Source organism: Caloenas nicobarica, chromosome 1, assembly GCF_036013445.1.
Source record: "Caloenas nicobarica isolate bCalNic1 chromosome 1, bCalNic1.hap1, whole genome shotgun sequence".
Taxonomy (NCBI): Eukaryota; Metazoa; Chordata; class Aves; order Columbiformes; family Columbidae; genus Caloenas; species Caloenas nicobarica.
This window is the reverse complement of record NC_088245.1, coordinates 91,204,856-91,224,886: the sequence shown is the minus strand read 5'-3', so window position 1 is coordinate 91,224,886 and position 20,031 is coordinate 91,204,856. Positions and strand designations below refer to the sequence as shown.

The 20,031-nt window shown below is 36.8% G+C and overlaps 1 protein-coding gene across 1 annotated transcript in view; it reads left to right on the top strand.

The window, feature by feature from the left end:
- Nucleotides 1–20,031, top strand: part of EPHA6 (EPH receptor A6) — a 481,365-nt gene that overhangs the window by 360,543 nt on the left and 100,791 nt on the right. The window contains 3 exon segments of the mRNA XM_065645252.1: nucleotides 1,217–1,287; nucleotides 5,073–5,198; nucleotides 13,848–14,033. Coding sequence (XP_065501324.1) covers nucleotides 1,217–1,287; nucleotides 5,073–5,198; nucleotides 13,848–14,033 — 383 coding nt within the window.

The following is a 20,031-nucleotide window of genomic DNA, read 5'->3' as shown; positions in this document are numbered from 1 at the left end:
AGTTTCTGCCCTTCGGGTGTTCATCATCTCCTCTGTAGCAATGAATGAATTTATGAGTGATCGTACTCTGTTTCAGTAGTTGAAATGAATCATTGAAATGAAGTGGATGTGTTCACGTTCACACATATCTGATATCTCTGTTGTTAGTATTTTACTGGATATACTATCTATAATTATAGTTTGTTTTGCTTTATAAGTCCCGTAGTGAACACACGGAGGCCAGTCATTTTTCTTCAATCTGGTCTCGGAGCTGAATGAATGTCTGTACGCCAAACCACATGTCCACAGACACTGCTGCTCTTCACTGGGGTCAGTGCGCCAACAGCCCTTAGACCAAAAGATTTCCCGCTAAATCATACTTCTTAGGCTGTTCAGTAAGTGAGAAAGAGCTTTAAGACCAAGAGCAAATATTTTGCTCTTTGAAACGGTTGCTCCTATCATGTGACCCTCTTAATCAGCATTAACAGCCCTGCAGGTAGGCAGCATTCTGGCTGGGGCAGATTTCATTCCAGGGAACCTGAAAGCTTGCCATGTGGCAGTTTTCTCCAAGATACCCTTGCATTTGCAGGTAAGGTTGCTAACAACTCATGAGCACCCACAGAGTTCGTTGGTGTTTGCCAAGGATTTGCAATTTTATAGCAGTCACACGAACAGATGTTAAATCATCATATTCACATAGCAGGCTATGTATTATTTATCCTAAATGATGCCTGCTGTCTTAGAGGAAATCACAAGTCAGTGCCTGGCTCAGGCTGCACAGAGCTACTCAGAGAAAAAAAACCCGTGAAACATGGTGAAGTCATAGAAACTATTGTCTTATTAAAAAAAAGTGAGGTTTTTTGACACACTGGATGTGAAAGTTAATAGGATAAGATTCAATTAGCACAAAACAATGCAAACAAACAAGAATGCAGGAAGTAATAATTTATTAAAGTGTCAGGATCCTTTGGAGGAGACAAACTTGGAAATAAAATATTGCATCAAACTTGAACTTAAGTAGTCATTTTCATAGTAATCATTCAACCATGATTTATTTTTATTTGTATCTAGTTTGTAGTTCTTCATGCATATTTCTCTCCTTGGATTCGTAACTAAATATGTATTCCAAATGTGAAGATTTTGGCTTTCATAAAAGTGCAGATGAAACTTAATGTACATTTATTTTATGCATTACAAGTATTTTTTAAATTAAAAACTCACTTGTTTTTCTTAAAAGATGCCAGTGGTATATAAAGGCCAAAATGAAATCTGAAGAGAAAAGAAGGGCTCATTTGCAAAATGGAGATTGTAAGTAGTTCAACATTGTGTCACATAATATCTATATCATGTTTTAAATGAAGAATGTTGATTGTTTTCTGCACAGCTTTTGGCTTTGATGTTTTTGATCTGACCATTTGAGTAATTCCTTATCGTCGGCACTATCAAGGGTGTTTATTTGTGTGTCCTGTTGAACAATTTCACTGACTTCAGTCTAGTTAATAAGGTTTTTTGCTATTCTATTAAAAATATTTATCGCTTTTTCAGGTATATTTCTTAGAGTTCTCAGCTGGTCTGGACCATATTGAATCTCTGCCTCAAAATTCTGCTCTTGCTAGCTGTGTGGCTTATTTGTATCCAGTTCTCTTTGGCTTTAGGGATCTACACTTCCAGCCACCCAAGAAATAAAAAGTAGAATGGGTTGCCTTCCCTCATGTTCCTGCTCACTGATCAGTACAGTGAGAGAAAATCCTGGCAATCTCTTGTGGGGAGTATGCTAGTTTATTTAGCTTAGTTTAGCTACTGAGTTTAAATTGCTAACCTCACAGTTTTATGTTAGAGTAGCTATTTAAAGTTTTTATAAAAGGGCATTACATTTTATCATTTTTTTGGTCTTTTTGATAACATCCTTGGAAATACTGTGATCAAGACAGAAGCTAAGTCACCAGAAGTAAAATCTTTTTTCACCACTATATCCAGGCAAGTGGCTCTTTCTGTCAAGGAAAAGGACACATTTCTCCATAAAAAGATACTTTCTAGGAAGATTTGTTTGTCATTTGTTTCCAAACATCGTCAGAAAGGAAAGAAGATGAAAAATTTCCTGATTGAGAGTTTGATATATGCCTCTGAGACCGTGACTGAATTTGAGCAAAGCCTCACTCAGTGTCTTTCAGGCCAGGGTAAATGATGACTATTTCACATTGACACAAAGCTTCATCTCAGAGCCTTCTCATTCATTTGCAGTTATTTCAGCATCAGACTTGAGGGGGCAAGTCTCTACTCCTGTATGTGGTCCGTAGAACCAAGGATAAAGAGGAATTACTGTGATTTACCCCAGCAGCTAAGACTGTATTGCAAATAATACTCCCTTGTTTACACTGAGCAGTCAGCGCCTCCATCAGAAGCTCCTTCGTGCTAGCAGCGATGTTTTTCTGACTGCTGACTACCTATCGATTTGGTATCCAGTATCTCAATTTGAAACAATATATGGAGCTGCACAGTCTCTGCTGGGATCAGTGTGAAAGTGGCCTCTCCTAGACTGGCTGAAACTGTTTAAAAAAAGCTCCACTGCAAACTTGCGCTGGTTAGCATCATCTGTTCCTGTTCCCAGACTTGTCATGTCCACGCTTTACATGCTTTGTTTCTGCTGCGTTCATCCTTCCTCTCTCCCGTGGGAGTTCAGTGTGAATCAGAAGAAGATTTTGGAAAGGGGTCTGTGATATTGCTGATAACATGACATCCCATGATGTCTGGTATTCTCCCCAGTTCTGTATGGTGTGTGTACTCTGTTGGCAGTTGTCCAAATAGCTCTTGCACTCTACTTAGTGAAGCCCAGCTACATTCATATATCCTGAACATGTTCTTCACCTAATGCATTTAGGGTCACCAGATAATGAGCTGCTTTAGACTCAGCTACCCAGTGTTAACAGGAAGAAGGCTGAGAGGTACTTAATTCTTTTAAAATAAGTCCTCTGGACCCAGCCATAGTACCCTCTTCTTATCCTGATAAGTTGATGCATTATCTACATCAACTTCTGTTAATGAATTGAAAGTTTTCCAGAACTTAATCACCACATGGCAGCAGCCTAAAAATTTTCCCATCCAGGTAGTCCAAGAGAAACAACGTAAGTTCTTGGACATGCCATACTCGAGAACACAAGGGATATTAGCTGTGCCAGAAAATGATGGCTTGCTGGACCCTGCCAAAGCAACCTGGCACCAACCCACTATTGCCACAGTCATCTCCAAGGAAGCAGACAGAAATTATCAGAGCCTTGTAAATGGATTTGGATATTTTTGTTCCTGTATTGCACCTGGCTCATGGGTTGTTCAAGCTGATCAGAAGAGAATGAAGCAGCACAGTCCTCCAGGACCCATCCTCAGGGAAAAGAATCTCAAAAATTGGACCTGTTTGACAAAAGGAATGTTCAGCCATCTGCCTGTAAATAAAAGGAGTGAATTAGAAAGCACTGTTTTCAAAGTAAAGGACAGATTGCCTAAATTGTCCAAGGAGCAGCAAAGGGGAATATAAACTGCTTTGGCAGTAATCACTGTTGGTCCTCAGGATCTGCTTTTCCCCGTATCTTTGAGTCCTCACTTGGTGTCTCTGTAGACACCCTTTCAAGTGACCAGCTCAGAGCTCATATTTTCTTCTGTCGCTTGCTGCATTTTCCAGATTTACCAGCTGTACTTGAAGCATTTCTTAAGGATGACAAGTAAGTGCAGAGACACCAAGGAGCCTCTTCAGACTAAAATAGTCAAAAGCATTTGGAAAGGAAAAGCTTACAATAAGAAAAATCTTACCCAAAATAGCATTTTCCTTAAAACTTAGCTAGGGCTATTTATTTTTTCTTATGGAGGAGTTTCCAAAAGCTTTATTGTCCTCTTAATTTTCCTGCCCGAAATGCTATACCTCAGGAGGTGCTTGCGTTCAGGTGGCACAAAGAGAAAACAGCATAAGAGTTTGACACTATCTTATCAGTTGAGTAGCAAAGACTGAGTTTACTAAATGTCTTTGATTTTTTCTTCCTGTGGGACAGGATGAGCTCTGGGACCTGTGTAGCTATCAAACATGGCAGAAACTAGAGGTACAAATAACATTCAGAGAAACTAATACCAGTATTTTCTTCATTCTTTACACTAACACCCTTTATTAGTTATTATTGCAAGCTGAAAAGATGTTTGATGTATCAATGCACTGCAGCAATCCCGAAGAAGTATCCATGCTTTTGGTCTCCTAGAACATCTCAAGAGATTTGAGCAGGGTCCAGCAGGACCTTGCTCACAGTTTCAGCCAGTACTTTTGAAAGCATTTGTTAGTATTGGGTTAGCAGAGGCTTATCCTCTGTCTGTGGAGTTATAATCATAGAATCATAGAATCATTCCAGTTGGAAGAGGGTCTCAGGATCATCAAGTTCAAACATAACCCAACTCTACCACTAAACCACATCCCTAAGAACCTCGTCTAAACGTTTTTTAAACATCTCCATGGATGGTGACTCAACCACTTCCCTGTGGGCAGCCTGTTCCACTGCTTGACAACCCTTTCCATGAAGAATTTTTTCCTCATATCCAATCTGAACCTTCCCTGGCGCAACTTGAATCCATTTCCTCTTGTCTTATCACCTGCTACTTTGGGGAAGAGACCAACACCCTCCATGCTCCAACCTCCTTTCGGGTGGTTTCAGACAGCGATAAGGTCTCCCCTCAGCCTCCTTTTCTCCAGGCTGAACAGCCCCAGTTCTCTCAAGTGCTCTTTAACACCCATGTCTTTAACGTCTCACATGAAAAAGCCACTTGAAGGATGAAAGGAAATGCTAAGTCTGTGCCTAGACAATCTTTGAAAGCCTGGTGCTGCCAGCAAACTGGGACAACTCATGCACTCTACAGTTAGCTTTTGTGAAATCAGTAGCAAGCATTAGTAATTTGGGGTCATTACTGGGTTCTGGAACTTAAAATGTTGAAGATATAATGTATTGTTTCCAATTGTTTCAATTGTCTAGTCAACAACAACAACAACAAATTAGAAAATCATATTATTGCAGTGTGTGAATGTCAAAGTATGCTTGATTCCTAGTATTCTCTCTTTTTTGCAGTACGGTTCCCGGGGATCAAAACATATATTGATCCAGACACGTATGAAGACCCATCTCTTGCTGTCCATGAGTTTGCAAAGGAGATAGATCCTTCAAGAATTCGTATTGAGAGAGTTATTGGGGCAGGTAATAGTACACCCACTTTAAAAAATGTCTGGGCATGGATAGGATGCTTTTCTCAAACTACCAGGATAATGCAAGTGATCAAGTATAGTACAAAATGTGGACATATTTCTCTGATAGCACCAGTTCACTCTCAGGTGTGGTGTACATGAGGTACTGCATTTTTTTAATATTCTAAATGTGGGTATATTCAAATAAGGAGTTGTGAGGCATATTGTCCAAAGTGATAGATTTATCCCAAACTTTTTTTAAGGCTTTACCAATTTTTGGAGTAGGGTTGGTTTTTGGATGGGGTTGTTTTTGTTTTCCTTTGTTCCAAATATAATCAAAACACTGCGTCGCTCAGCATTTGCCTTAGTGTCACATGTTCTCTGTCACCGAGGGGGAGATTAGATCAGAATCTATTTCTTGGGGGAGATAAGATCAGAGTATAAAAGACTTGGCAAAAAAATATTCTCTAATGGAGAATAAGAGGAGTACAAGCAGGAAAAGGAGAGGCTGGCTTGGGACAGGCTGTATAGAGGAGGGTCATTGGCAGCGAGGGTAAAGACGAAGCTCTGATGAAAAGGTGTAGATAGTATGAAAGGTGCTGTGGAACTGGGAAGCAGGATGAATGGGAAAAAAAGCTGCATGTTCTCTTCGTATATCCTTGTTTGTCTTTGCCCAAGTGCATCGTGGGGACAGAGAGAAATTACATCTGAAAAATTATTTTAGACCCTGTTCTTGCCTATGGGGTGTTTACCTTCAGTTGAGAATATCTCATTGGGGCTGTAGGCCATTTCACAGCTGGTTCAAAATAAATTGCAGAAACTCATTAGTCCTGTATGTATATTGGCCCTTTTTTCTAAGGGAGATTCTAAGGGAGATAACATGCCACCTTGTGTTTTCAGGGATCTTACCCTTTGCTAATGTGCTATGTTTATAGGCATGTCTATTCTGTGCACTGTTATCCCCCTGTCTTAGCTTTGGTTTAATTATCAGGTTTTACTACTCAGGAAACTGCTGTGCAAGTGTTGCCACATGTTCACTTTTGGAAAGCCTTTGTCAGATAAAGGCTCGTGGCTGCTGACTAGAGTTCACTGGAGGTCCTGGTGGCAGCTCAGTGGTTCAGAAAACACACCTTTGCAGTTAACACAACAAAAGCGGAATACTTGAAAAGATCAGAGTCTTGTAAAACCATTTCTTGTAACTTGGGTTCTGACTCTCTAGGGCAGATAGTATTTCGCTATCGACCAGGTCCTGAGATGGTTTGCTTTCTGCTTTACTCAGCTGTAGTTTACTGAGGGCTTTGAGAAGGCTAGAAAAGGGCCTTACAAAGTTCCCTAACTAGTGGATCTCAATGCATGGCTTGTGACCAACATGTCATTCAGAAGGCCCACCAACATTTCTCACAATTATAACAAATTAAAACAAAAAACAGACTGACAAGGAGAGTCTGAAGTTCCTGTGGTGCATTCCATCCTCTGTGTTGTTACCCGCACACCCTAGTTCCTGGGGAGCATTAATAATTTTCTCATCCCCTACAGAAAGGGAAAGTGGGAGAACTAAGAGTCTGTGTCAGAAATTTTGATGAACATAGGAATGGAATCCTGAGTTCTAATTCCAGCACTGAAATTTCATTTTCTGCTGTGAAAGACATTAACGCTATACCTGTCTTCAGTTTACACAATATGGATGTTTCTCTGTGTCCTTAAGATATTAAGAGTGACTGAGTTTTGTAAATTACTGTTTTAAAAGTACTTGTAATGCTGACTACACAGATGTTTTTGTTTCACCTCACTGTAATTTTATTTCAGTAGCAACAATTAGTACGTTCCATACTCTAATGCCCATCATTGCCACTATCCATTCTCAGCTTTCTTTTGCAATACTGTTTTATTACTTGCTAAGTGTATTCCAACATACAAATGCCTTTTTTTTTTTTTACTTTATTTACTTCCACCAACTTAAATGCCATCAAGAAAAAAATAAAATAGTTCACAGTAAAACAGACTGCAAAAATCAGAGGTACATTTTGTGGAAAGGAGTCAGTGGAAAAAAAAATATTCAGTTTGCTTATAGTGAGTCCTCCAAAGAACTCATGCTACCAGGTATTGTAAGGAAAATTACCACCAGAAGACGTAATGCACTGTGATCCTTCTTTTTTATCTTTGTTTCGTATATCTTAGTCAAGAAAAGTGACATATATTTCAACTGAGATCCCTCATTTAATGATTCGTTTCTACACTGATAGCAATGGCAATGTCTCTAGTGTTGCTCAAGTGTGTTTTATGCACTAGAAAATATCATGCAAATAATATAACAAAAATAAAACCTGATCTGTTAACAAACAGGGGAGAGAAAGTATCGACCAGAAAGTATGAGAAAAAATTCAATTTCCTGCTGCAGTCCATATCACCAGAGTACTTTAGAGTTTACCTGATTGCTTAAGCTAAATAATATGTAGCTGGCACTGTGCACCATTGGAATTATGAGCCTGAGGGAGCCCCCAGACGGCTGACTTCTGCAGAAAACATTCTATCTGATTTCTTTTGTTTCTTCCTTTCTTCAGACATACTATAGATATTGATGCCGTAGATTATAAAGCATATTGAACTACATTCAGCACTAGTATAACTGCTGATTTCAAAGGAGTTGAATACAACAGACAAGGACTGAGGTTATTGATTTTAGTTTAGATGAAAAATATGTCCTTATTCTCAACTTAATTCATTTATGAAAATTCTTTACTCAGCTTCTCTCTCCCTTTTCTTGTATGCATGGGAGTGAATTTTTGCCTGCTTTGACATATTTTATTTTTATATTTTTTATCTTCTAAAATTACTTGGGTAATCCGCCATCTTCAAAGATACTTGCCTAGCAAGACTTGCGAACTGGTCGTAATGAAATTTAAACCCATTTCCATGCAGACAAGATACAGGTTAAATACCCTCCCTGAGGCACAGAGTACAAATTCTCACAGAGTTTTTCAATAGCTGCTAGGGGACATAGCATATTATAATTCACAGAAGTCCTAAAGCCTTTCTTTATGCCTCTCTGACTCTGTATTAAACTTTGGAAACGGTTATAAAATGGATTTCTTATCATAAGATAATTATTTAAAAAGATGTTTGTAATTTTCACCTAAGTAAATAAAAAATCAAAATCTTTTACAAAATCTAATAAGTGAATTAATAGATGCATTTCATAAATTTGCTTTGCTTGAACATTTTATTTTGATCAATGATTTTCATTTTTAATATCTTTAATTCTTCAAGAGAAAAAATATTTGTATTCAAGAACTAAAAGTTTTCATTTTGCAAATCTCAAAGCGAAACATTACAAATGTTTGAAACTTTCTTCCTAGCATTTCTGGTCAAGAAATTTTTGAAAACGATCTTTTCCTGAAAGCAGGTTCAAATTTACTTTTACAGTGAAATTGTCATGTCCAGAAGCTCTTGACGATTCACTAGTTGCAGTTCAGATGGCTTTGACACTCGAGGGAAGTATTTTTTCTAGCTTCTTTTTTCAGCTTGCCCAACTCTGTACTCAAGTTATCTTTGGAAGTATTTGGTAATTATAATCTTGGATAATGTCAGTTGGAAATGTACGTCATATTATTTGCTGCTGAGTAGTATCTTGCATCTATCTGGGGATGATACCATCAAATCAGAAGTAGTATTTTCAACTAAAACTGCTGATAATCTCATTTCTGATTACAGCATCACTGAAAGTTAAAATCTTCTAACCACTCCACTTAACCTCATATACACATCCACTATAGACGTGAAAAACAGAGACTTTATATTAATTATTTTTGTCCTGTGTTTCAGTCTCTGCTTAAAAATGCAAAATCTAAGAGCTACTGAAAGTATTTACCTCTCACCCTCTGTTGTACAAGTACATCTGAATGCTGCACAAGACATTGGGATTTCTCTACAATCATTTATTAGCTGTGTTATACAGACAATTCGGTCTGTTCTTTTGGTGCTAAGTACCAGTAACATAAGGGTAGTACTATGTGACATTAAAAAAAGAGCAAGTATCTAAAATTGTTGCTTAAAAACTGGCTGCTCCACCTAATGATGTTTGCCCATCAGATACTAAAAATAGGTTCAGAGAAGGTGGGAACAGATGGTCAAATTGACAAAGTAGCAAGATCTTCAAGCAATAACAGCAGTTTGGAAACTAGCCTTTAGTATTTATGAAGATCAAGATAACACTTGGCCTGAGACAGTCAAAGACATCATAGCCAAAATAAAAAGAGAATGTCTGTACATTCAGTTGTAGATTTAATAAACATTCCTTTTGCAAGTTCATATCATTAGGCAGATAATAATAAAAAATGCAAAGCAGCAACAAGTTAAGAAAGGATGCTGAGCTCATGAGATTGCTTTGAGAAAAAATGAATTAGTGCAATCTCTCGTCAAAATCCTTTTTCACGTCCTCCTAGTGGACATTTACTGAGGTGGTGGTTTTGAATGCAGCCACTATATTATACGGAGCCAGTTAATTAAAACTTTGATCTCAGCTCTCCCAGTCATCGCCTCTGGCATGCTTATGGTGTTTCAGTACATCTGCAAACTCTCTGAATTACTATCCTTCCTTCTGGTGCTTTGGTGCAAATAAAGCAACTAAAATAGAGACTTTGCAAAGTCCTTTCTAAATTATTCATGCTTTACTTAATCCATGTGTAGACGCAAGAAATATGCATTAAAGTAACAATATCTGAACATAAATCCAGATCCAAGGTGAGTGGCTTCCCATCATCTTCTACCTTACATCTGGTTCATCTGAGAAAAAAAAAAAAGTACTGTTTTGTTGACCTTTTCATCAAATGAAATATTATCCAGGTTAATAGCTGTTAATGGTCTCTTAATCTTTGAATAACTTCTGATCAAACTGGAGGGTAAAGGCAGTAGGGGAAACAGTTTAGAACCAAAATGGAAATGGTAGTTTGATCACATGTCCATAATAGCAAGCAGATTGCAATACCAAAGGCAAAAGAGAACCTATTTGTAGCTTATGTTTCTCATGATAACATAAATCAAATAAACAGGTATTAGTAAAGTTCCCATTCCAGCAATAGTTATTGTTTAAATGGTGATTAAATTGATAAATCCAATGCCTTTTATTTTCTCCAGTTCTTACGGCAAAGTTTTACTGTTGTTTAATTTTATATTTTATATTCTTGAATTCAAAACTCTTGGTGAAGTTTTTTTTTTAAGCACTTTTATTCCATGAGATGTCACATTGGTTCGTTGTAAAGATCAATGGGTGCATTTTTGCCAGTTCCCACAACGTGCCATCTGTTCATTGCTGTAGATTATTTTCAGATGATCCCTTTCAGCCACTCTTCATATTGAGTTTGCTGCATGTGCTGACATGGTATATTGTTTGATTTTGTCCTGTCCATGAGACTTTTTTCTGCTCCATCACTTCTTGCTCTTTGGTTTAAGGCTTCATTACCTCGTCATGGAAGGAATTCCCAGATGTACTTTGTCAAATCTGTCTTAAAAGTTACAATTATTCTCTTATTTTCTTTGTCAAAATGTTGACACTCAGGGAAGAGGCCAAGTCTTCGATTTTGCACAGAGAGTACACTGTATTCTTTTTATAATCTAAATCTTCTGCCAGTTCTCCCAAAGGTCAAATGACTAAAACTGGGAAAAAGTAGTTGAACTGTATTTGGTGCTGTGACATTTCAGTTGAATCAACAGCAACTGTCTGTGTTGTAAGACATTTGTTTTGATCTCATGTAGTAATACTAGACTGCATATCAGACTTTTAAGTGACTGTTCTGTTTAATTTTAAATAACACATTTGTTATGACTGAATGAGAAAAGCAATGTGTGGTTCGCACAGGGTTAGTTCCTAGACTGCTCAATTAGCTTTTTGTATAACATACAGTAAGACGTGGGGTTTATGTGATTAAACCAAGGATTATTTACACTTTATTAAAACTGAACAGACAATGAACTTGCTCCTTTTCTGTAGTTATCACCAGCTTTTTCCCTAGAGCAAAAAAGATGTCAACTTCATTGACATCTGGCTGTTAGCTTCTACTTATTACACATGCAGTCATGAACCTTTACTGCTGCAGGGTCAACATTTGTCTTGTTTATCTTCAAACTTGAGCAATAAAACTTAGATTCTTATATTTTTAAAAAACCTTTTTCTTGAATACATTCCCCTTTGACTTTAAAAACATTCAAAATTCTTTATCTGAACAAAAGTTTAGAAAAATACTCTGGGATGAAATCTTGTCAAACTCTTTCTCAGTCTAAATAGTTCAATGCTTTGTATGCTTGATCTCTGTCTAGTCTAAACTAAAACTAGAAGTTATTACACATACCTTAGGTTTCTGAATGTAGTAGCTGTCTGTTCTGTGAGCTGATGATGATTTACCATCTGTCTGACATCACGTCACAAAAAATTGCTGTTAGTCTTTATGTTCACCAGTTTGTCAATCCCAGTATCCAAGGGGGAAGAAATTTCTTTCTACCTGTACAAATCATGAATTTAAAAAAAAAAAAAAAGGAAAAGAAACAGGTCAGGGAAAAGACACGATGTTGTACAGATAATAAATCTTGGGATTGTAAGTCCTTCATTTGCCTCCTTCTCTTTAATCCATTTCAAAACACTTGGTGAACAGCCCTTTACAGAGGTACTAATGCCATTATTTCTGAAATTCTCAAATGGTAGTACTCTCATATAATCCTATAATAGCAAAATGATGTATTCTATAACCTATGCTTTCCAAATTGTTCTCAAAAATGAGATTTTGCAGTTCTGCAGATTTATTGATTATGAAATATCTTTTAAAAACTGGATATTAAGGCTCTAGCATTTTTGCTTTTTGCTGTTTCTTGAAGAGAAAGAAGTTGGAAATTTTTCTCATTTTAGGCATTTAAGCCTGAAAAGCCAGTCAGATGCAATAAGGTCATGACTTTAGAGATGCATTCTAGCACTTCTGGATGTATCACAGAATAGAAGATTGATATACCATGTCTCCTCCAAAACACTCAGGCTTCATGACTTTGTTTTATGGTAGGCCTTTAAAAGTCCAAACTAGCTACTTTTTCAGGAGCAGTAGTCAGACAAACAAACTTTTAAGGAGAGCCTTTTTTAAGAGCTAGAGGGGCAAAATCGTATAGGAAAATTCCTACCTAACTTCACCTTTTGTCAAAATTCCCAGAGCATTAGTCTGATGACATATATTTTCACACATATGCACACATCTTCAGGGAAGCACTTCCTTTCATTTATTTTTTAAAATTAAGTAGAAATAAAACAAATGAGTGGTGGGGTTTTTTGTAGAAATAAGACCTAGGACACTTGGCTTTGGTAGCTGTTTAAGAAGCTGCTAATTTATTCAGAGGTTATGTTCAGCATCTGTTAATTGTACTCTTGCGCTTGAGGATGTCTCTGTTTTGAAATGAAAGACAAGCCATAAAATTGGCTTTTTAATCCCTCCACTCTTCCTAGATCTTATTGGCTAATAAAACCTTGTTTTGTTTTAGCAGAAGCAACCGATTCTAATAAAATAAAAGCTATATGACAATATCCATTGTAATCCTATAACATCAGGGAGTGATAATTTTCTGAAGTGAAGCTTCTGCCTTTAAGGCCTCTCCTAGATTCAATTCATATCTGAAGACACACTGTTACAGGTTCCAGGTCTCTTATTTTGTTTTCTTTTGTTCTGCCCTTAAAGTTTAAGGAAAACTAATTCAAACAGCAGTCAATGGAGGGGGTAAGAACTTATTTCCTCTAAAGATCTAAGGGAAGCTATAATTTTCATATAAACTTAATTAGTAAATGTGTAAAGGGAATGTAAGGAGACATGCATTTTTCAAAGGCACTTAAATACCCAGGAAAATATCAGGTGAAGCAAGCTTTGAGATTTCTCTCGTTACTTAACTCAGTCCTGATTTGCTGAAACTGTTGGCCTTTGAAGACTGAAATATGTAATTAATTTCAAGTAGGTGTTGAGTCCATGTAAGTAAATCATGTGCAAGTGCTTTTCTGGGGCATGATAACCTTAAGTACATTTTAAATGCTTTCTACAATTGGAGGATAGTCAGGTATTTTGATATTCTCACAGCATTTCCTTTCATACAGGCCATAGTGGATGACACCCCATAGATAGATACTGCTATAAATAGATATCTTAGGAATTTTGTCATGATTAGAATAAAAATCTAAGTGTCATTACATCCTTCCTCAGAGCATACTCAGTTATTTCACAAACATTGATGTCAGAGTTCAAAGTGTCATAATAGCAAGATGAACCACACTGTGGAGGGCAGATGGATTGGCAGTTGCAGTAAAAGTACAAGTCCCCATGATCTCGTGGTGTGGCACAAAGGAAAGGTGATTATTTGTTGTGAAGTAATGCTGAATATTTTGCTTTTCTGCAAGGTGATGAAACTCGAGAACTTGAATATGCCGTCTGTTATTTCTTTTCCCACTTCTACACGAGTTTCTTGAATAGTTTTGTGTTTGTTTCATTGATGACTACAAGTAACTCTGAACTATTAAAAAAGCCAGGTTTTAAGACAGCTATTGAAGGTTATTTTAAAAAATAAGGCATTTAAGTTCAGCAATACAAACTGTACTGTAGTTCTTCAGTCACTGTGAATGATCTAACAAATATTCTATCTGTTTAAGGTGAGTTTGGAGAAGTATGTAGTGGACGTCTGAAGACACCAGGAAAAAGGGAGATACCTGTTGCAATTAAAACTCTAAAAGGCGGCTACATGGACAGGCAGAGAAGAGATTTCCTGAGAGAGGCTAGCATCATGGGACAATTTGATCACCCAAATATAATTCGCCTCGAAGGAGTTGTTACAAAAAGTAAGTTGCTATTAATAGCTGTTTGTTGTTTTTCCCATTCTATGTCATTTAGTATCAAAATTAAGCATTACTTCTATGTTCAAAATGGATTGCAATTCTCAGAAATTATCCAAATCATGAAGTGCAGCAGAAACTGTAGAGTTTGGGACCATAATAAGAAATGCACAGCCTATACATTTTCAATTAGAAATGTTTTATGTTTATTTTTTAAATTAAAAATCCTCCTCATTCAAATAAAGTCTTTACAGATTCTTATGAAATAGCACTGTAGAGTCAGCTTATAGGCAAGCGGAATACAGTAGAGAAAATCATAAATGTGACTGAGTTTACAATGAAGTCAAATAATCACATAAAGTAGCAGTTACAAGTCTTCTTTTCTCACAAGCACTCTTTATTTGGTTGTGGTTTACTATTTTGGTACCAGAAGAGATAAATTTCCTATTTTAGAGAAATAAAATGTAAACTCTTTTAAACTTATTGTACACTTGGAAATTACTCACTAAAATTCCAGAATAATCTGTGAAATGTCTTACTCTTTATACGTGTTGCAACTACAAAGAGATATCCCTTGCCTCTGAAACCTGGCATTTTTAGCAGGGTTATGGGCTTTTCTGAAATGCTCGAATATCTAGTTATCATTTAATTATTAAGTAAAAGTCTTATTAACATGCATGTAATTAATGCCAACATTTTGCAGTAATGAATTAAAAAACTCATAAGATATGCTCTTTTCAAAACTAATCGTTGCCTCAACTAAGCTGTGTTGTTTGCTTATTTGCAGTACTTATGTTTTTCTTTTACAGATCAATTGTTGTCTGTATAAAACAATTATGTCTTACCATCACAGTAAACACGATATGTTATGAGTATTTCCTGGTTTTACCTTGTTAGAATATTAAAAGCTAAGTTTTTAAAACAATGTACTGGAACGAAGAGGGAAGTATAGTGCCTGAACTCATGTCATTGGAATGGAATTTCAATAGGTTTATGGGATGACCTTGTTCAAATCTGTCTCTCTGTGGTTCTAAATTAAGAGTATTTTTTTTTCTTCGTACAGTATTGCACGGATAAATTCGTTATTATTTAGGAAAATTTGTTTACTAGACTAACAAAATCCATTACGTTGTGGACTTCTGGAAAGATATGACATAGTCTCCTCCATTACTCCCTCATCAGTAACTGCTCTGCTTACAACAAACAATAACACAAATTAATACTGGCTGAGCAGCATTGGACATCTTTGTCAAGAGATGTAAATATGTAGGGACTTAATTGAATTTATCTCCTTGCTTTATAATGGGCAGTATAGCAGCAATTAAGTTCCACCAGCCTTCACCAGCATGGGCAGTTTATGAACCAGTATCACCAGTATGGCTAGGATTCACGCGGTGGATCTAGTAGTGTATGTCTCATTTCTGAAAAGGCTAATGACTGTGATTTACGAACATTGTTTAAATCCAATTAGATGGTGCACACAGAGTACAGTATAATGCATTTGGTAATGGCATGATTGTTTAATCTTTGCCACATTTACAAATTTTCTTTCTGTAATGTCTCATCATCAGTCTAGAGAGAAATGAAGATTGCATTAAGAAAAGAGAAGCAAACAGATAAATCAGTGCTCCAACATTAGAGTCTTTTTTCCTGCTCTACAGGAAAAGTGATTATAGACAACTGTAAGTCAAGAAATCATCATTAGCAGTTGCTTTTCTTTAAAGAGTCAACAAACTTTGGTATTGTTTTTGGAATGTTTGCTTAGGAGTTCTATAAAAATAGTAAGTGTTACTGTTATAGTCACACTGTCCTACAAAAATATGCATCTCAGATATAAAATACATAGAGAAGGTTTGAAAGAAAATATTTTTGGGTCAGGAAGGTTTAAAAAATAAGACAATTATACAGCAATAATTATAGAATGAAAAAAATACATGAGTTGTCAACAAACTTCACCCTGAGGCATGGAAAGTGCAAGTTATATAAAGTGTAAAGAACAAAGTCGTGCAGTACTGTTGTACCGCAGTTATGAAGTAGGAGGCAGGCTGAGCAATGGACACACACACTCTGCTATGCTTCTGTTTTGCCAGTTTATCTTGAGGATGTTGCCTTGCATTTATCCTGCCCCACCTGTGGTATTTAGAGAATAACATGGCTTCAGCTGGGAGCAGAACAGTTACCTTGCATTCCACTAAATCCTAAATCTAAGATTGTACAAGCCAGTGCAGGACAGACATTTCCTATAAGTAAAAGATGTGCTGTGAAAATCAGACAGAACCTTGTCCTAGCCAAATTATTTATGTAATAATAGCATGATTAAAAGGTGTTTTATGTTAAAACTTAGATTAATAACAGCAGAAACTATTTATCTGAAGTACATTACAGTTCCACTAACCTATCAAGGCACATTGGGTGCACTAAAATTGATTAATAGATGTGTAATGCTGTTCTTAGCACATGCTTTCGTCTTCGTAACGATTAGTCATTAACTTCTAGCAGTTGCTGATATATATTGCATCAGTTCGTAAGCAGTACCTTCCACTACAGTGTCATTGACTATTGAACAAAAAAAAGAAAAAGGATTTGATTGTAATAAGCAGAAGTGCTCTACCGAGTCAATAGCTATTGACTGTGGCAATAACAAATTTGCCTGTTCATTACAAATGACAGCTTTTATCTGGTGCTACCAGCTAAGCAGATGTTAACTTATAAATGATAGTGTTTTCAAAAATTGCTGTGTAATATGTACTGTACAGGATGAAAAAATGCTAATGTAGGTCTGTGCAAAAGTAGGTCTGAAACAGAGTTTTAACCCCCTTTTCTCATTGCTTCATTTCTCATTTGTCCTAACTGCGATCCCTAATCGCAGAGAGCTGTAGGCAGAACAGTTGCTGTCGCACACGCTTTCTGTGAGCAGAGTTCATTTCAAGGGCAATTGCCGGGCCAAGGCAAATACAGCATAGCACAGAATCTAGATCTGGTTGTTCGCTTATGTTGCTAATCAGAAGTCACAAGGGAAATTTTATTCCTGTTTGGTTTGTTTTAGCAACACCATTCCTTGCATGGTTTGCCATAAAAGGCTGCTAATTGCATAGCAAATTTATGAGAGATACTTGAGTACTTGATATAAACATCTGTGTTTCCCATTCGGGTCATATTAGCACAGTGATAATTTTGGGACTTCTTCTGGGGTGTGTCAGGGCATGCTCGGCTGAGTTATTTGTCATTATCCAAGCTGCTGCTATTTCATAAACAGGTATAAGAAAAATAAAACTTCTTTCTGCAGCGTGAACTTACATAACTAACATAGAGATCTGTGCTATATAGAAGATGCATCTTCCACTTCTACATCGTGTCGAAGTCTGTGCTGAAGACTTTCCATGAAAGTCTGTAAAGTAAATTAAAGCTATGCTTACAGCAAACACCTGCCAACATAACTATATCTAAAAGAGACGTGAAAAGGTGGTCTCTGACTCCTGTAACTATACTGGAAGAAATCGTTGGTGTTCCACTAGCCAAGCTGGAATCTATAGTTTGTTTAGCTTGATGGTATTGTACACAGTAGTTTAACACACAGCTTTGTCAGTACTCTGTAATACTGTGTCAATACAAGATATCAATGCATGCAAAGGCTTTATTGTAGCTGTAATCTTAATTTTGTTCCCTTCCTCCTCAGACTTTACCCTAAATAACTTTCAGTTGTTAAAATTAATTTCTAAGAATTTGCTTTCCGTTTCCAAACTTTGAGTACTAGAGAATTTGCACCTGTCACACGTACAAGAGGAATCTTTTTAAGGCATGCATTTTCCTTAACGATATTATGTATATGGTTGTTCTCCAGAAGAATTTTCAAATTAATGACTTCACAGATTGAGGACGAATGAAGATAGCACCTAGATTTTTGGGTCTGTGTAAGCTCACATCAGCATGACATCAAGTCTCAGTTTAGAATGACACCTTCAACTCCCTAGTCATCTCCTCACTGTTTTGCTTTAGTGATTTTCAAATTGTGAATGCTATCGCAGTTCTGAAATCTTTAGTCAGTCATCTGGCAGACTGAATTCAAAGCTTTAATCATTGAGTTTCTTTTTAAACGACTGTATAGAACCTATTCAGTGCAAGAAGAGTCTTGAGATCAGTGCACTTTGCCTTGTCCATGAGGAAAGCAAAGCAGCAGCATGATCCTCTTTTGCTACAATTTGCAGCATGTAGCTCTTCATATCTGACCCATTTTTTATTTATCAAAAATGCAGGAGATAACAATGATTTTTTTTTTAGACAAGACATTGTCTTCTAGGCCTTTGAGCCCTTAGTGTCATGAATCTAATGTTGCCCTTTTCTCCAACCTGTAATAGGTGGAGACTGTTAAATGGAATTCAGAATTCATTTTGGAAGGTGACATATTTTGCAAAAGGCTTGAGCAAATTTTGTGGCAGTGTTTGTAACATTCTTTCCTTGGTCATGGATGGCAAAATCATACTCCCAAGCAACGTGATTGTGCAAAGTTTAGATGTTGACCTTTTAAGAGTTAAGTTGTGACTATTTGAAGTAGGCTACAGTGTGATAGCTTACAAAATATGATTATGATTATACACCAAAAAATGTGACCTACATTACAGTGTTTATCATTGATTTCTGAAAAGTAAAACCTTTACGGCCAACATAAGACATACAAAGTTAATACTTCCATGTTAGCACTATAGTATTGTTTATAACCTACAGTGTAACCAATTTCAAATCTTGACATTTACTTCTGTCAGTAATCTCAGTGCATCACTGAGACGTCACTGACAACCAGTGATAAGACAAGTGGCAATGGGCGCAAACTGGAACACAGGAGGTTCCACTTAAATATGAGAAGAAACTTCTTCTCAGTGAGGGTCACAGAGCCTGGAACAGGCTGCCCAGGGGGGTTGTGGAGTCTCCTTCTCTGGAGACATTCAAAACCCGCCTGGACACCTTCCTGTGTAACCTCATCTGGGTGTTCCTGCTCCGGCAGGGGGATTGGACTAGACGATCTTTTGAGGTCCCTTCCAATCCCTAACATTCTGCGATTCTGTGATCTCCAGGAACAGATGTACTTACTGGGGGCCAAAATGGCTTCAGACCCACCCCTTACACTGGCAGGCACTTGCTCCTGCCTTATGTAACACAAATGCACAGCGGAGTTTGAAGACATTATTCATCCCTGAATATCTTTTCTGCTTATAGACAATCCACTGTGACACACAGTGGTGGTGAGACTGTATGTGTGTCGTATTAGCCTGTGGGCTTTACATGGCATTAATCATAAAGCTGAATTTGTCTGATGAAACATATTGTAGCTGTGCACATAAAATACACAAAAAAGCAGAATTTCAGTTGTATTATAAGTTGTTTAGTAAGTGGAGCTGTAAATTTAAATTTGGCTTACTACCTTTATTTTCCTTTGTATCCTGTGATGAATATCATGAGACATTAGTGAATTCAGTGTTGTCGTAGCCAGCAAATTAATGCAAAAACCACAACCACCACCCACAGTATGAGCCAAATTTACTAGTTCAATTTATTAAAATATCATCCAAAATAGAGAGTTGAAAGACTGCTGTAACACAAAGAAAACTAAGTATCTGCAGTCTCCTTGCAAAACAGGTTACCCTTCATGAACTTGTATTCCAGGAATGTAATTAATCTTGATAGTACTGAGATATTTTTACGCATATCCACATGCATGCATGTGGATATTTCGAATAACACAAACAAACTACTATGCATTCTATTTGTTGCAGGTTGCTGGCAAAAACTAAGAATACACAATAGTTGTTTCTTCTGAATGACACATACTTAAATCAGATTTTATCCTCTAAAAATAAAATTTTTCTTTCATTCATTACATTCTGAGATTTTTTTTTTAAATCAAAAGGCCATTATGCTTTCCTTCAGTTCAAATCAGTTACATTTCTGTGTTCTGCTTTTCTGTTTTGCAGCTAGCAAGCTATACATTATAAGAGCCAATTCTACTGTA